Raw genomic sequence first — 16,466 nt, 5'->3', positions numbered from 1 at the left:
AGAGCCTGCAGCCATCAGGAACCTGACTGTCACTGAAATCACAACATCAGCTGTGTCTCTGAGCTGGACTGAACCATTCGGAAACAGATCCTTCTACAGAGTAGAATGGACTGATGGCAATACCAGTGGCAGTCAGAATACCACAGAAACCTCTTTTAATGTAACTGCTCTCACTGCTGGAGTGCAGTACCTCTTCACAGTCACTGCAGTGGCTGGAGATAACACAACTGTAGGACAGAGCAAGACAGTTTCTAAGTATACAAGTAAGTAACTCAGATACTTTAGTGTTGGATTGTTTCAATGCCACAGATACTATTCGTATTCATTGATATGCTAACCTCCCCTGTTAATGTAATGGTGAGAGGTTAGCATTTCTTTGTGGGGGGTGTTATAATATTTGTGTGTCTAAATTTCTCACTCATAATTATTCATATTTTATTCAGGATTATGCGTAATCATTGTAGCATCCAAAACAAAAACCAAACGCATCCAACAAACTTTTAAGTCACAAGCTTGATGTAGCCATGGCATGCTATGAATATGGGACCAAATACTTCTCATTTTACTACTTTAATAAACAAAGTGAATTTGTCCCTATACTTTTGGTCACCTAAAATTGGGGGACACATTTTTTAAGGTATCTGTGACCAACAGATGCATATCTGTATTCCCAGGCATGTGACATCCATACATTAGGGCTTAATCAATGTATTTCAATTAACTGATTTCCTTATTAGAACTGTAGCTCAGTAAAATCTTTTAAATTGTTGCATGTTGCGTTAATATTTTTGTTCAATGTGTCATACCCCCCCCAAAATGCCCTGTTATTGTAATGGTGAGAGGTTACTATGTCTTGGGGGGTATATCATTTGTGAGTCTGTAACTCTCTCACTCATCATTATTCACAATTTATTATCCATAATAATGCCAGCATCCACATTAATATAGATTCAGTTAGAAACATATCCTATTCTTATTTTGAGGCTATGCAGTGTTTGTTTAAAATTTGAGTAAAACAATATTATATTTTGGGTTCTGATGGGGTATGATAGTTTAACTAATTTCATGGCATTCATAAGGTCTTCAACATTCAATGGTTATATACACTAAATTACAAGAAGTATGTGGACAGAGTATTAATATCGAGGTTGTATAATAGATGCTATAACAGCCTCAACTCTTCTGGGAAGGCTTTCCACTACATGTTGGAACCTTGCTGCTGGGTCTTGCTTTAATTTGGTTAGAAGAGCATGAGTGAGGTCGGGCACTGTTGGGTGATTAGCCCTGGCTCGCAGTCGATGTTCCAATTCATCCCAAAGGTGTTCTATGTGGTTAATGTTAGGGTTCTATGCAGGCCAGTCAAGTTCTTCCACACCGCTCTCGACAGACCACTTCTGTATGGATGTCGCTCTGTGCATGGGGGCATTGTCATACAGAAACAGCAAAGGGTATGTATTACAGGTAAATTACAGAAGTGGGAGTTCTTCAAGGACAAGATTGTCTTCTGTGGACGTAAAATTGACCGCAATGGATTGCACAAAACACAGGACAAAATTGATGCAGTGGTACAGGCACCACAACCGCAAAATATCACCTGTCAAATCAAATCAAATTGATTTATATAGCCCTTCGTACATCAGCTGATATCTCAAAGTGCTGTACAGAAACCCAGCCTAAAACCCCAACCAGCAAGCAATGCAGGTGTAGAAGCACGGTGGCTAGGAAAAACTCCCTAGAAAGGCCAAAACCTAGGAAGAAACCTAGAGAGGAACCAGGCTATGTGGGGTGGCCAGTCCTCTTCTGGCTGTGCCGGGTGCAGATTATAACAGAACATGTTATAGATGTTCAAATGTTCATAAATGACCAGCATGGTCAAATAATAATAATCACACGCAGAACAGTTGAAACTGGAGCAGCAGCACGGCCAGGTGAACTGGGGACAGCAAGGAGTCATCATGTCAGGTAGTCCTGAGGCATGGTCCTAGGGCTCAGGTCCTCAGAGAGAGAGAAAGAGAGAATTAAAGAGAGCATACTTAAATTCACACAGGACACCGGATAGGACAGGAGAAGTACTCCAGATATAACAAACTGACCCTAGCCCCCCGACACATAAACTACTGCAGCATAAATACTGGAGGCTGAGACAGGAGGGGTTAGGAGACACTGTGGCCCCATCCGATGACATCCCCGGACAGGGCCAAACAGGAAGGATATAACCCCCCCCCCACTTTGCCAAAGCCCCCACACCACTAGAGGGATATCTTCAACCACCAACTTACCATCCTGAGACAAGGCCGAGTATAGCCCACAAAGATCTCCGCCACGGCACAACCCAAGGGGGGGAGGGGGGGGCGCCAACCCAGACAGGAAGATCACATCAGTGAGTCAACCCACTCAAGTGACGCACCCCTCCTAGGGACGGTATGAAAGAGCCCTAGTAAGCCAGTGACTCAGCCCCTGTAATAGGGTTAGAGGCAGAGAATCCCAGTGGAAAGAGGGGAACTGGCCAGGCAGAGACAGCAAGGGCGGTTCGTTGCTCCAGAGCCTTTCCGTTCACCTTCACACTCCTGGGCCAGACTACACTCAATCATATGACCCACTGAAGAGATAAGTCTTCAGTAAATACTTAAAGGTTGAGACCGAGTTTGCCTCTCTCACATGGGTAGGCAGACTATTCCATAAAAATTGAGCTCTATAGGAGAAAGCCCTGCCTCCAGCTGTTTGCTTAGAAATTCTAGGGACAATTAGGAGGCCTGAATCTTGTGACCGTAGCGTATGTGTAGAGAGATAGGTAGGAGCAAGCCCATGTAATGCTTTGTAGGTTAGCAGTAAAACCTTGAAATCAGCCCTTGCCTTGACAGGAAGCCAGTGTAGGGAGGCTAGCATTGGAGTAATATGATCAAATTTTGGGGTTCTAGTCAGGATTCTAGCAGCTGTATTTAGCACTAACTGAAGTTTATTTAGTGCTTTATCCGGGTAGCCGGAAAGTAGAGCATTGCAGTAGTCTAACCTAGAAGTGACAAAAGCATGGATTCATTTTTCTGCATCATTTTTGGACAGAAATTTTCTGATTTTTGCAATGTTACGTAGATGGAAAAAAGCTGTCCTTGAAATGGTCTTGATATGTTCTTCAAAAGAGAGATCAGGGTCCAGAGTAACGCCAAGGTCCTTCACAGTTTTATTTGAGACGACTGTACAACCATTAAGATTAATTGTCAGATTCAACAGAAGATCTCTTTGTTTCTTGGGACCTAGAACAAGCATCTCTGTTTTGTCCGAGTTTAAAAATAGAACGTTTGCAGCCATCCACTTCCTTATGTCTGAAACACATGCTTCTAGCGAGGGCAATTTCGGGGCTTCACCATGTTTCATTGAAATGTACAGCTGTGTGTCATCTGCATAGCAGTGAAAGTTAACATTATGTTTTCGAATGACATCCCCAAGAGGTAAAATATATAGTCCTATAGTCCTAAAACGGAACCTTGAGGAACACCAACATTTACAGTTGATTTGTCAGAGGGCAGCCCATTCACAGAGACAAACTGATATCTTTCCGACAGATAAGATCTAAACCAGGCCAGAACTTGTCCGTGTAGACCAATTTGGGTTTCCAGTCTCTCCAAAAGATTGTGGTGATCGATGGTATCAAAAGCAGCACTCCGTGAAATGTTCTAAGGTTAATTTGCCAGGGCGGTAGGTAGCCTAGTGTTTAGAGCATTGGACCAGTAACTGAAATGTTTCTAGGTCGAATCTCTGAGCTGACAAGGTAAAAATCTATCATGCTGCCCCTGAACAAGGCAGTTAACGCACTGTTCCTAGGCCGTATTTGTAAATAAGAATTTGTTCTTTAACTGACTTGCCTTGTTAAATAAGAAAATAAATATAGAACCTAACACAATGTACCAAGGATGTTTGATGTGGGGAATGATAGTCAATGCCAACATCAGGTTTTGCAGCAACTACATAAAGGGCATGTTGGAATTGTCAAAATGAAGCTGCTCATGAGAAGCCACTTCTGGTGGCCTGGTCTGGATCAACAAAAATTAAGCTGTTTGCGAGGAGCCACTTCTGGTGATCTGGTCTGGATCAAGAAACAATGAAGCTGTTCGAGGATCCACTTCTGGTGATCTGGTCTGGATCAAGAAACAATGAAGCTGTTCGAGGATCCACTTCTGGTGATCTGGTCTGGATCAAGAAACAATGAAGCTGTTCGAGGATCCACTTCTGGTGGCCCGGTTTGGATCAACAGATAGAAAACAATGAACAGCAAGCGGCACTGGAGTGCCAAGTCTAGGTCCTTATCAGCTTCCACCCCCAAGCCATAAGACTCCTGAACATCTAATCTAATAGCTACCCAGACTTTTTGCGTTGCCCCCCCTCCCAAACCCCTTCTTTTACGCCGCTGCTACTCTCTGTTATTATCTATGCATAATAACTTTAATAACTCTACATACATGTACATATTACCTCAATTACCTCGACTAACCGGTACCACCGCACATTGACTCTCTACCGGTACCCCCTGTATATAGTCTCGCTATTGTTATTTTACTACTGCTCTTTAATTACTTCTTCCTTTTATTTCTTATTCATATTTTTTAAACTGCATTTTTCGTTAGGGGCTTGTTAGTAAGCATATGACTAATACAAATGTGATTTGATTTGATAGCGGATGTTTGGAAACCCTCCACATGCCTGCTCCTGTCCCAGTCCACCCAGGGGTATGGCCCACAGAGCCATGGCAGAGAATTCATGTGGACTATACTGGTCCCTTGGTAAAGCACATGTTTCTGGTTATAGTTGATGCCCATTCCAAATGGCCAGAGGTGTTTTGCACTGACTCCACCTCAGCTCAGACGATAGAGTGTCGTCTCAGAACAACGTTTGCACACTTCGGATTGCCTCTGCAGCTGGTATGCGACAACACGCAAGCTTTCGTAAGTGACGAGTTTACAAGATTCATGTCAGGAAATGGAATCGACCTCTGATCCGTACCACCTTGCCACCAATGGGCTGGCAGAACGCTTTGTGCAAACCCTAAAGCAAGGACTCGACAAATGAAAGCCCAGCAGCACTAATATTTGTGAGGCCTCTCCGCACACAGCTGGACATCATGAAGCCAAACAGGCGTAATGAAGTGCTGAACAAAGAAGCCAAGATGCTCTCCGGTGGCCGGGAGCGCCATCTCCAAACAGGACAAGAAGTGATGGTGCGAGACTACAGAAGGGGAGGGAAATGGACAAGAGGACAGTACAGGCACAAACGGAACCCAGAACTTACCAGATTCAAGTGACCCCAGTCCTAATGTGGTGGCGTCACATTAACCAAATGCATTCCACGGAAAACAGCACAACAACTGAGAGAGAACAGGCACAGAGAGCTCCCGGGAGTGACACGCATGGAACTGTAGAGGACGGTGGGGCAGTATAGAGACACCAGGCTGAAAGAAGGGAACGTGTGGATGAAGGTGCTGCTATAGCAGAAACTATTATGGAGCAAGCACACACTGAGGATGTTCAGGAGTCTCCAGACAATCCAAGGCGCTACCCAGAACAAAGGCCCTGTCCAGACAGACTGGACTTATAAGCAAACAAACACAACCAAAAACTTACACTGTTCAAGTTCAAATCAAAGATGCAAAATAACTACAACAATTTCTGGGAAATGTTTCACTTGTGGTTTGGTAAAAGTAATTATCATTGTATTAGAGAAGTAATGTTCTGTTCTGTTAATTACTGTCCCCTTTAAGAACGGAGCGCCCTTGGTCATGCATAGTGTTGCTCTATGTTATTCTTGTACTAACTAGCTTTAGTAAATGTGAAGCTCCAGTTCACTTCCTTGGAGTCTTTCTTATTATATAAATTAGTAATACAAGCTAAGACACTATAGCCAAATCCACTAATTTGATGGGGTGTCCACATACTTTGGTATATATAGTGTATGTAAATAATGCAAAAGTAAAAACAAATGATGTAGCAAGCAATCGATCAATGGGGTGGCAGGTGACCTAGTGGTTAGAGCGTTGGGCCAGTAACTAAAAGGTTGCTAGATTAAATTCCTGAGCTGACAAGGTAGAAATCTACCTTTCTGCCACTGAACAAAGCAGTTAACCCACTGTTCCTAGGCTGTCATTGTAAATACGAATTTGTTCTTCACTGACTTGCCTAGTTAAATAAAGGTAAAATAAGAAAATGAATGAAAATAAGAATATTAGTCAGCAGCATACCACCCTGTGTTCCACTGCTGGCTTGCTTCTTAAGCTAAGCAGGGTTGGTCCTGGTTAGTCCCTAGATGGGAGACCAGATGCTGCTGGAAGTGGTGTTGGAGGTCCAGTAGGAGGCACTCTTTCCTCAGGTCTACATTATTTCCCTGTGTAGGGTGCCGTTGAACGGGTGTCCTGACTCTCTGTGGTCACTAAATATCCCATGGCACTTATTGTAAGAGTAGGGGTGTTAACCCCGGTGTCCTGGCTAAATTCCCAATCTGGGCCTCATACCATCATGGCCACCTGATCATCCCCAGTTTACAATTGGCTCATTCATCCTCTCCCCTGTAACTATTCCCCAGGTTGTTGCTGTAAATGAGAGTATATTCTCAGTCAACTTACCTGATTAAATAAAATCACATTGTTTTTGAATGTTTATATTAGTGTCATTTAAAAAAAATCCCTATTCCTCCGTTACAGAGCCTGCCGTTGTCCGCAACCTCTATGTCTCTGAAATCACAACATCATCTGTGTCTCTGAACTGGACTCAACCAGAGGGAAACAGCTTCTTCTATAGAGTAAATTGGACTGGTGCCAGTATTAGTCAGAATGTCACAAAAACCTTCACTACCATTACTGGGCTGACTGCTGGAGTGCAGTACCTCTTCATAGTCACTGCAGTGGCTGGAGACAACACAACTGTAGGAGAAGACAGTCAAATAATCACTTCAACAAGTATGTTATTTTGCAAGTATTATTTTATGATTCAAAGGATATGGATTTATGGATAAGGTAGAAATGTCAATGTCGAAAATGGCAAAACAATCTAACCAAAGTTGGTTGTGGTTTTCTCTTTTCTGTCCATATTTTCCATCAGTCATTGCAATGAACCTTTTCGATGTTGCTTTTGACAGAGCCTGAACAACCTGTGGACATTGTGGCTACGAGACGAGGAACTAGTCGGCTGAATGTGACATGGACCTTGCATAACGGGAGTGTGGACTACTACAGCGTGAACATATTTAATGCTGCTTTGAACTATACATCCAGCAATACCACACAGACCAGGGAGGCCAGCTTCACTGGGTTACAGCCTGGGAGGGTTTATGAGGTCACAGTGACTGCCGTAGCTGGAGGCTTTAGGAACCAGTCTGCTCGGGTCCAGTTAGCCACCAGTAAGTCATGGTCAATGATGCCCATACTATGCATTTACTGTAGTTTGAAGTTGATAAAAGTTTGTATGAGAGTGTGAGAATGTTTTCTCTGGTTTTGTCCTGAAGAAAAAGCTAAAGCACCTAATGTGTGTTTGTGAGAATGAGAATTTGTGTTTGCAACTTTCCTAGCATCACTCTTATTTCTCCTCCATAGATCCCAACCCACCTGGACCCCTCACCATCACAGAGAGGACAACCAGCTCCCTCGTTGTCCAATGGACAACCCCGGGTCTAATGATTGGAGCGCAAGGCATCTCCTATAACATCAGCTACCAGCTTAATGGGACTGGTTTAGGAGAGAGAAACCAGTCTTCCTCTACCACTAGTCTCAGCAGTAACCTGACCTCTCTGTCCTCTGGGACTTGCTACACCATCACAGTGAAAACCATGGGACCTCAGAATCTAGAAAGCACCGGTGTTTATGCATTGGAATGTACCTGTGAGTAGACTTGTGACAACCGTTCAGTAGACTGTGCTCTGGGTGACGTTTTGACTGTGAAAATGTTGCAGAAATATTCTGAAACCTTTCTAATAATCCTACATGCCTTAACACATTTCATGTCCTAGTAAGATCACTGATTTAAGGTAGATTTTTTTCTCTCCATTCCTCCTAGTACCCAAACCAGTGGTGAACCTCACAGCCACCCCGTTGTCCAACTCCTCATGTAAGCTACAGTGGACTGACCCCGTGGAGGTTAAGAACTACTACACCTATAGAGTCCAGTACATAAAGGCTACAGGCCCTGTACCGAAAACAGTCAGTACAAACTTCACACAAGTCACTGACCTAGAACCTGGGACTGGCTACAACTTCACTGTTACCACGGTAGCAGCAACGGGAAGCGAAGGAACTCCAGAACGCACGTTCTGTAACACTAGTAAGCCAGTGTTCTAAACTCCAAAGGTATTCGTAGAGGAATCCAAGAGAAATGCAAGTGCATTCTAGTCAGCCAGCAAACTGCAGTTACTCTGGGGTAGTCAGGAGGTGTATAACACTGTATGCGATATGATTCTGTGTTATAGATGATATTAATATGATATCTGCCCTCTTTGCCCTTCAGAGCCCAATGTGGTCAGTAACCTCACGTTTGAGGGTCTGAACACAACCGCTATCAGACTTTCCTGGCTCAAGCCAAATGACCACAAACCAACCTACTCCTATCTGGTGACCATCTCCAAGAATGGTTCTGTGGTAGAGATCTCAACCATGGTCGAGATGTACACCTTCACCAATCTGACTCCTGGGAACTGTTATAACTGCTCTGTGGTCACGGTCGTCCAGGATGTTAAGTCTGATTCAACGGAGACGATAATCTGCACAAGTACAGTTCTAAAGATCCCCCTTCCTCCCTTCCTCCCTTCAACCCTTCCTCCCTTCAAACCTTCATCCTTCAACCCTTCCTCCCTTCAACCCTTCCTCCCTTCAACCCTTCATCCCTTCAATCGTTCAACCCTTCTTCCTTTCAACCCTTCCTCCCTTCAACCCTTCTTCCTTTCAACCTTTCCTCCCTTCAACCCTTCTTCCTTTCAACCCTTCTTCCATTCAACCCTTCATCCCTTCAATCTTTCAACCCTTCTTCCTTTCAATCCTTCATCCCTTCTTCCATTCAACCCTTCATCCCTTCAATCTTTCAACCCTTCTTCCATTCAACCCTTCATCCCTTCAATCTTTCAACCCTTCTTCCTTTCAACCCTTCATCCCTTCAACCCTTCCTCCCTTCAATCCTTCATCTATTCCTTCCTTCAACCCTTCAATCTTTCAACCCTTCAACCCTTCCTCCCTTCAGCTATTCCTCCCTTCAACCCTTCAACCCTTCAATCTTTCCACCATTCAAACCTTCCTCCCTTCAACCCTTCATCTATTCCTCCCTTCATCCCTTCAATCCTTGATCCCTTCAACCCTTCTTCCCGTCAACCCTTGATCCATTCAATCCTTCCTCCCATCAACCCTTGATTCCTTCAACCCTTCCTGCCGTCAACCCTTGATCCATTCAACCCTTCCTCCCTTCACCCTTCCTCCCTTCCTCCCTTCCTCTCTTCAAACCTTCCTCCCATCAACCCTTCCTCCCATCAACCCTTCCTCCCTTCATCCCTTGGCTTTCTCCCCTTCTCACTTTTACCTTCTTTACATAGCAAAGTGGATTTCATCCGAGACGGGTGACAGTGCGTATTTCATATCTTAAGTGTAGGAGCCTAGTGGTTAGAGTGTTGGGTTAGTAACCGAAAGGTTGCAAGTTCAAATCCCTGAGCTGACAAGGTACCAATCTGTTGTTCTGCCCCTGAACGAGGCAGTTAACCCACTGTTCCTAGGCCATCATTGAAAATAAGAATTTGTTCTTAACTGACTTGCCTAGTTAAATAAAGATGAAATAAAAGCCAAGTTAAAGACACAATTAACACATTTAACATAACACTTTTAAGATCTCTGTATCTCTAGTCTAAAATGTGAAATGTTAACGTTTTTATCCCTTCTATCCACCCTTCAGAACCTGCGGTGGTGAAAAACCTCATCGCCATAGGAACAACAACCAACATGAGTGTGACCTGGTATAGACCTATGGGACAGGTGGACAACTACACCGTTACTATCTACAAAAACAATGTGATGGAAGACAACCGTACCATCACCAACAACTATCTATCAGTTGTGTTCCAGAACCTGAAGCCAGGGAAAGTCTATGTTGTCAAAGTGGCCACCAATAGTGGACCACTCACTGAGGCACTAAATGTTACAAATGCAACGTGTAAGTCAGTACATCTCTATAGAAGTCCAACATTCCAACTGTACTCCATTTGTTTAGCATGGACCAATTTGTGTAAATTCATATTTGGTGGTGGAGATTCCACGTCTGGGTTTTCAAGTCTTCATTAACCCACATGAGTTCATTCTATATTTGTCTGAATAGCATATACAGCACAATGCCAGAGATAGATCATAATCTAGATGTAATGTTGTCTGATGTAATCCCATGCCCGAGACCCTCCATTGGCAATCTCTTCCATAAGTGACTTCTCCCTGGCTTGTTCCCAGATCCCAACCCTCCTGGAGGCATCATGGTGGTGGACCAGACTACTGGTTCCATCAACATCAGCTGGGCCCGACCCCTGGACATGGACCTCGGTCAGTACAGCTTCTCTGTGTTCCATCTGGACCGGCAGAACCTGACGGAACACAACTGGACCCTCCTGAAGAACCTCCAGTCTGGAAGACTCTACAACATCTCTGTGGTAACTGTAGGGCCGTTTGACTACCAGAGCACAGTGGTGACGACGGCCAACTCTACCAGTGAGTGACTACTGAACACAAACATTTACACTGTATCTACACAGCACATGTGCTAGCAAGGAGGTCTGGGTTTGAGCCCCGGTGTGAGCCGAATCAGGAGGAAGCGGTACTCACAAAGCCTGACGTCCGTTACACACACACAGATTGAACATGTTCGTTAATGATCTTTGTTGTTCCTTTGTCCCAGGGCCCCAGTCTGTGATCAGACTGATTGAGGCAGGAATCACAACCACCGGTGTGACTCTAGTCTGGTTTCAACCAGAGAGCAAACCAGGCTACACCTTCAGAGTGGAGGTCACCAACCAGTCTGTCACCACCAACACCACCATGAAAACCATCACCGGGGTACAGTCTGGGAGCAACTACACCACCAACATCACCATCACTGGGCTACAGTCTGGGAGCAACTACACCTTTACAGTGACAACACTCACAGGGGACGGCACCATGGCAACCCCGGTGACGGTGTCTTATTTTACAAGTATGTTCCCATGGCAATAAAACTAATCTCAGTTTGGTATGTTGATGTGTATTCACTTCTTTGTATCCTGAAGACTAACCTAAGATCCTCTGTTTCCAGGACCATTCGCCGTTAGTGGTTTGGTAGCCTCTACAGTAAACACAACCACTGTGAATCTGACCTGGACCAAACCACCTCAGTACCAGAGTGGTTACACATACCGTATCCAGACTGAGGGGTGCATGTCCGCTCCCACAAACCATACCATGGAGACAGGAGAGGGGGACCTCATCACAAAACTCACACCAGGAACCAGATGCACCTTCAGTGTTTCCGTCAAGGCACTGAACAGCATAGAGGGAGAATCCGTCTCAACCTCTCAGTACACAAGTCAGATCTCCTTCCTTTTTACCTTTTTAGTTATTTGGTGTTTTTCTAAAAACTCTCAAAAGGAGTTCATATCGCTTCATATCTCCCCCTCTCTCCTTTCTAACATCCCTCCTCTCTGTTCCTCTCTCCCTCTCTACCAGAGCCCGAGTCTGTCAATATGTTCATCTACAACAATGGTAGCAACAGTACCATAGTGGTGTGCTGGGAAGCGCCCAGAGGAAACGTAGAGCATTATATCGTCTATCTGAACAAGGTCCTTTTCTCAGATTTGCTGAACTCCAGCATTCAGTCAACATCCTTCCTTAACCTGTCAGCTGGCAGAAGCTACACAGCCGTGGTGACCACTATCAGTGGGCCCTTCAACGCTTCATCAGAACCTGGAACTACAGCAACTTGTGAGTTTGAGGGAGGAGATGGAGGGAGAAGGCCCAGAGTTCTACTAAGCATGCCTCTTTTATCTGTTAGAGTTCATTCATTTGTTTCGACTGTTTAATCTAAGACAACAAAAAAATGTTCTTTCTCACTTAACCAGAGATAACTTTCAAGATTATTTCTACAAGGAAATTCAATTCACAGATGTTATTGGCAACTTATATAAACAGACATTTCTGTCCAAATCTCTCTCAGATCCCAACCAGCCTGGGCCCATCCTGATCTTGGAGAAGACCACTAGTTCTATCTCTGTGGAGTGGGGTGAAGCTCCTCTGATGGCCAGCACCACCTTCAGTTACCTAGTGACCTACCTTTCAACGCAACTAAATAACAAGACGGTCACTCTGACAAACACAAGTCACACACTGCCCAGTCTGTCCTCTGGAACACCCTACAATATCTCTGTGGCTACAGTGGGAGTGCTAGGGCTCCAGAGTGAGAAGGTCTGGAGCAGTTTGGTCACGACCAGTGAGTGTTAACACACACATACTACATACATGGCATGCGAGCACACACACACACACACACACACACACACACACATTAAACACACAGTGGCAAGAAAAAGTATGTGAACCCTTCATCAAATTGATCTATCTTCATCTAATTCACAACAATATAAAGACATAGTGTGCTTAGACTAATAACACACACATTTGTCTTGTCTATGTTTAATACGTCATTTAAACATTCACAGTGTAGGTTGGAAAAAGTATGTGAACCCCCAGGCTAATGACTTCTCCAAAAGCTAATTGGAGTCAGGAGTCATCTAACCTGGAGTCCAATCATTGAGATGAGATTGGAGATGTTGGTTAGAGCTGCCCTGCCCTATAAAAAACACCCACAAAATTTGAGTTTGGTATTCACAAGAAGCATTGCCTGATGTGAACCATGCCTCGAACAAAATAGATCTCAGAAGACATAAGATTAAGAAGCTGGAAAGGGTTACTAAAGTATCTCTAAAAGCCTTGATGTTCATCAGTCCACGGTAAGACAAATTGACTATCAATGAAGAAATTTCAGCACTGTTGCTACTCTCCCTAGGAGTGGCCGTCCTGCAAAGATGACTGCAAGAGCACAGAGCAGAATGCTCAATGAGGTTAAGAAGAATCCTAGAGTTTCAGCTAAAGACTTACAGACATCTCTGGAACATGATAACATCTCTGTTGATGAGTCTACGATACGTAACAAACACTTAACAAGAATGGTGTTCATGGGAAGACACTACGGAAGAAGCCCCTGCAAAAATGCACCTGGATGTTCCACAGCGCTACTGGCTAAATATTTTGTGGATTACAGATGAAACTACAGTTGAGTTGCTTGGAAGGAACTATGTGTGGTGAAAAAAATGCACAGGACACCAACATCAAAACCTCATCCCAACGGTAAAGTATGGTGGAGGGAGCATCATGGTTTGGGGCTGCTTTACTGCCTCAGGGCCTGAACAGCTTGCTATCATCGACAGAAAAATGAATTCCCAAACCATGATGTGGACAGGGGTGATGCAACAGGACAACAACCCAAACAACAGAAGTAAATCAACAACAGAATGGCTTCAACAGAAGAAAATACACCTTCTGGAGTGGCCCAGTCAGAGTCCTGACCTCAACCCGATTGAGATGCTGTGGCATGACCTCAAGAGAGCAGTTCACACCAGACATCCCAAGAATATTGCTGAACGGAAACAGTTTTGTTAAGGGGAAAGGTCAAAAATTCCTCCTGACCGTTGTGAGCCCTGAGCCCTAGGACTACCTGACATGATGACTCCTTGCTGTCCCCAGTCCACCTGGCCGTGCTGCTGCTCCAGTTTCAACTGTTCTGCCTTATTATTATTCGACCATGCTGGTCATTTATGAACATTTGAACATCTTGGCCATGTTCTGTTATAATCTCCACCCGGCACAGCCAGAAGAGGACTGACCACCCCACATAGCCTGGTTCCTCTCTAGGTTTCTTCCTAGGTTTTGGCCTTTCTAGGGAGTTTTTCCTAGCCACCGTGCTTCTACACCTGCATTGCTTGCTGTTTGGGGTTTTAGGCTGGGTTTCTGTACAGCACTTTGAGATATCAGCTGATGTACGAAGGGCTATATAAATAAATTTGATTTGATTTGATTTTGTGCAGGTCTGATCCGCAACTACAGAAAACATTTGGTTAAGGTTATTGCTGCCAAAGGAGGGTCAACCAGTTATTCAATCCAAAGGTTCACATACTTTTCCCACCCTGCACTGTGAATGTTTACACGGTGTGTTCAATAAAGACATGAAAACGTATAATTGTTCGTGTGTTATTAGTTTAAGCAGACTGTGTTTGTTTATTGTTGTGACCTCGATGAAGATCAGATCAAATTTTATGACCAATTTATGCAGAAATCCAGGTATTTCCAAGAGTTAACAAACTTTTTCTTGCCGCTGTACATGACATTTTAGCAAACACACACTACATACATGACATGTGAGCACACACACACTACATACATGACATGTGAGCACACACACACACACTACATACATGACATGTGAGCACACACACACACACACTACATACGTGACATGCAGCACACACTACATACATGACATGTGAACACACACACACACACACACACACACACACACACACACACACACACACACACACACACACACACACACACACACACACACTACATACATGACATGCGAGCACACACACACACACACACACACTACATACATGACATGTGGGCACACACTACATACATGACATGTACACACACACACACACACACACACACACACACACACACACACTACATACATGGCACACACGCACACAGACTAATTTCTGAACACATGCACTCAAGCACACCCACTTATACAATCCCAGCCCTGAGCCGTTTGTATTCTGTATTCATAGCTATTGTTACACTAACCTCTCTATACTCCATTACATCTCATTTCCCAGGACCAGAGAGTGTCCGGTCTCTCAGTGTAGTGACAGCAGAGGAGAACATAACATTGACCTGGAACAAGCCTGTGGATCACAAACCAAGCTACCACTACTATGTGATCTGGATCAACTCTGGGTTAATCGTCAGTGAGACAACCACACTTATGGAAGACCTAATCATCAATCAATTGGTTCCTGGTAGTCTGTATAATTTCACTGTGACAACAGAGACAGCTGATGGAACAAAGGGAGCTCCAGTCTCAAACTCCATCTGCACCAGTAAGATCATAACATGCTTTACATGCTTTCACACGTAGGCTACCATACTGTACCACCAGTGTGTGATGCATTGATAATGCATATAGGGATTTAAAGGACATACTATCATTACTATCACCTACAGACACTGATCCAGATTTAATATCACCAACAGACACTGATCCAGATTTACTATCACCAACAGACACTGATCCAGATTTACTATCACCAACAGACACTGATCCAGATTTACTATCACCAACAGACACTAATCCAGATTTACTATCACCTACTGACACCGATCCAGATTTAATATCACCAACAGACACTGATCCAGATTTACTATCACCAACAGACACTGATCCAGATTTACTATCACCTACAGACACCGATCCAGATTTACTATCACCAACAGACACTGATCCAGATTTACTATCACCAACAGGCATTAATCCAGATTTACTATCACCAACAGACACTAATCCAGATTTACTATCACCAACAGACACTAATCCAGATTTACTATCACCAACAGACACTAATCCAGATTTACTATCACCAACAGACACTAATCCAGATTTACTATCACCAACAGACACTAATCCAGATTTACTATCACCAACAGGCACTAATCCAGATTTACTATCACCAACAGGCACTAATCCAGATTTACTATCACCAACAGACACTAATCCAGATTTACTATCACCAACAGACACTAATCCAGATTTACTATCACCAACAGGCATTAATCCAGATTTACTATCACCAACAGACACTAATCCAGATTTACTATCACCAACAGGCACTAATCCAGATTTACTTTCACCAACAGACACTGATCCAGATATGGATCTTATTTTACATTTACATTTAAGTCATTTAGCAGACGCTCTTATCCAGAGCGACTTACAAATTGGTGCATTCACCTTATGACATCCAGTGGAACAGCCACTTTACAATAGTGCATCTAAATCTTTTAGGGGGGGGGGGGTGAGAAGGATTACTTATCCTATCCTAGGTATTCCTTAAAGAGGTGGGGTTTCAGGTGTCTCCGGAAGGTGGTGATTGACTCCGCTGTCCTGGCGTCGTGAGGGAGTTTGTTCCACCATTGGGGGCCAGAGCAGCGAACAGTTTTGACTGGGCTGAGCGGGAACTGTACTTCCTCAGTGGTAGGGAGGCGAGCAGGCCAGAGGTGGATGAACGCAGTGCCCTTGTTTGGGTGTAGGGCCTGATCAGAGCCTGGAGGTACTGAGGTGCCGTTCCCCTCACAGCGCCGTAGGCAAGCACCATGG

At 44.1% G+C, this 16,466-nt stretch overlaps 1 protein-coding gene across 50 annotated transcripts in view; it reads left to right on the top strand.

Annotated features, from left to right (window-relative positions):
* Positions 1–16,466, top strand: part of LOC118359331 (receptor-type tyrosine-protein phosphatase eta-like) — a 104,217-nt gene that overhangs the window by 82,885 nt on the left and 4,866 nt on the right. For 45 of the 50 annotated variants that reach the window (XM_052480654.1, XM_052480639.1, XM_052480640.1 and 42 more), the window contains 13 exons: positions 3–263; positions 6,686–6,940; positions 7,120–7,380; positions 7,574–7,858; positions 8,034–8,297; positions 8,481–8,741; positions 9,906–10,163; positions 10,451–10,705; positions 10,893–11,186; positions 11,286–11,555; positions 11,696–11,950; positions 12,183–12,455; positions 14,929–15,192. In XM_052480654.1, the coding sequence (XP_052336614.1) occupies positions 3–263; positions 6,686–6,940; positions 7,120–7,380; positions 7,574–7,858; positions 8,034–8,297; positions 8,481–8,741; positions 9,906–10,163; positions 10,451–10,705; positions 10,893–11,186; positions 11,286–11,555; positions 11,696–11,950; positions 12,183–12,455; positions 14,929–15,192 (3,456 nt within the window). The remainder of the gene's footprint in view (positions 1–2; positions 264–6,685; positions 6,941–7,119; positions 7,381–7,573; positions 7,859–8,033; positions 8,298–8,480; positions 8,742–9,905; positions 10,164–10,450; positions 10,706–10,892; positions 11,187–11,285; positions 11,556–11,695; positions 11,951–12,182; positions 12,456–14,928; positions 15,193–16,466) is intronic. The other 5 variants (XM_052480663.1, XM_052480669.1, XM_052480674.1 and 2 more) reach the window with 1 other exon arrangement.

Source organism: Oncorhynchus keta, chromosome 26 (genome assembly GCF_023373465.1).
Source record: "Oncorhynchus keta strain PuntledgeMale-10-30-2019 chromosome 26, Oket_V2, whole genome shotgun sequence".
NCBI classification, from domain to species: Eukaryota; Metazoa; Chordata; class Actinopteri; order Salmoniformes; family Salmonidae; genus Oncorhynchus; species Oncorhynchus keta.
The sequence above is the reverse complement of the archived record's forward strand: the minus strand, read 5'-3'. Positions and strand labels throughout refer to the sequence as shown.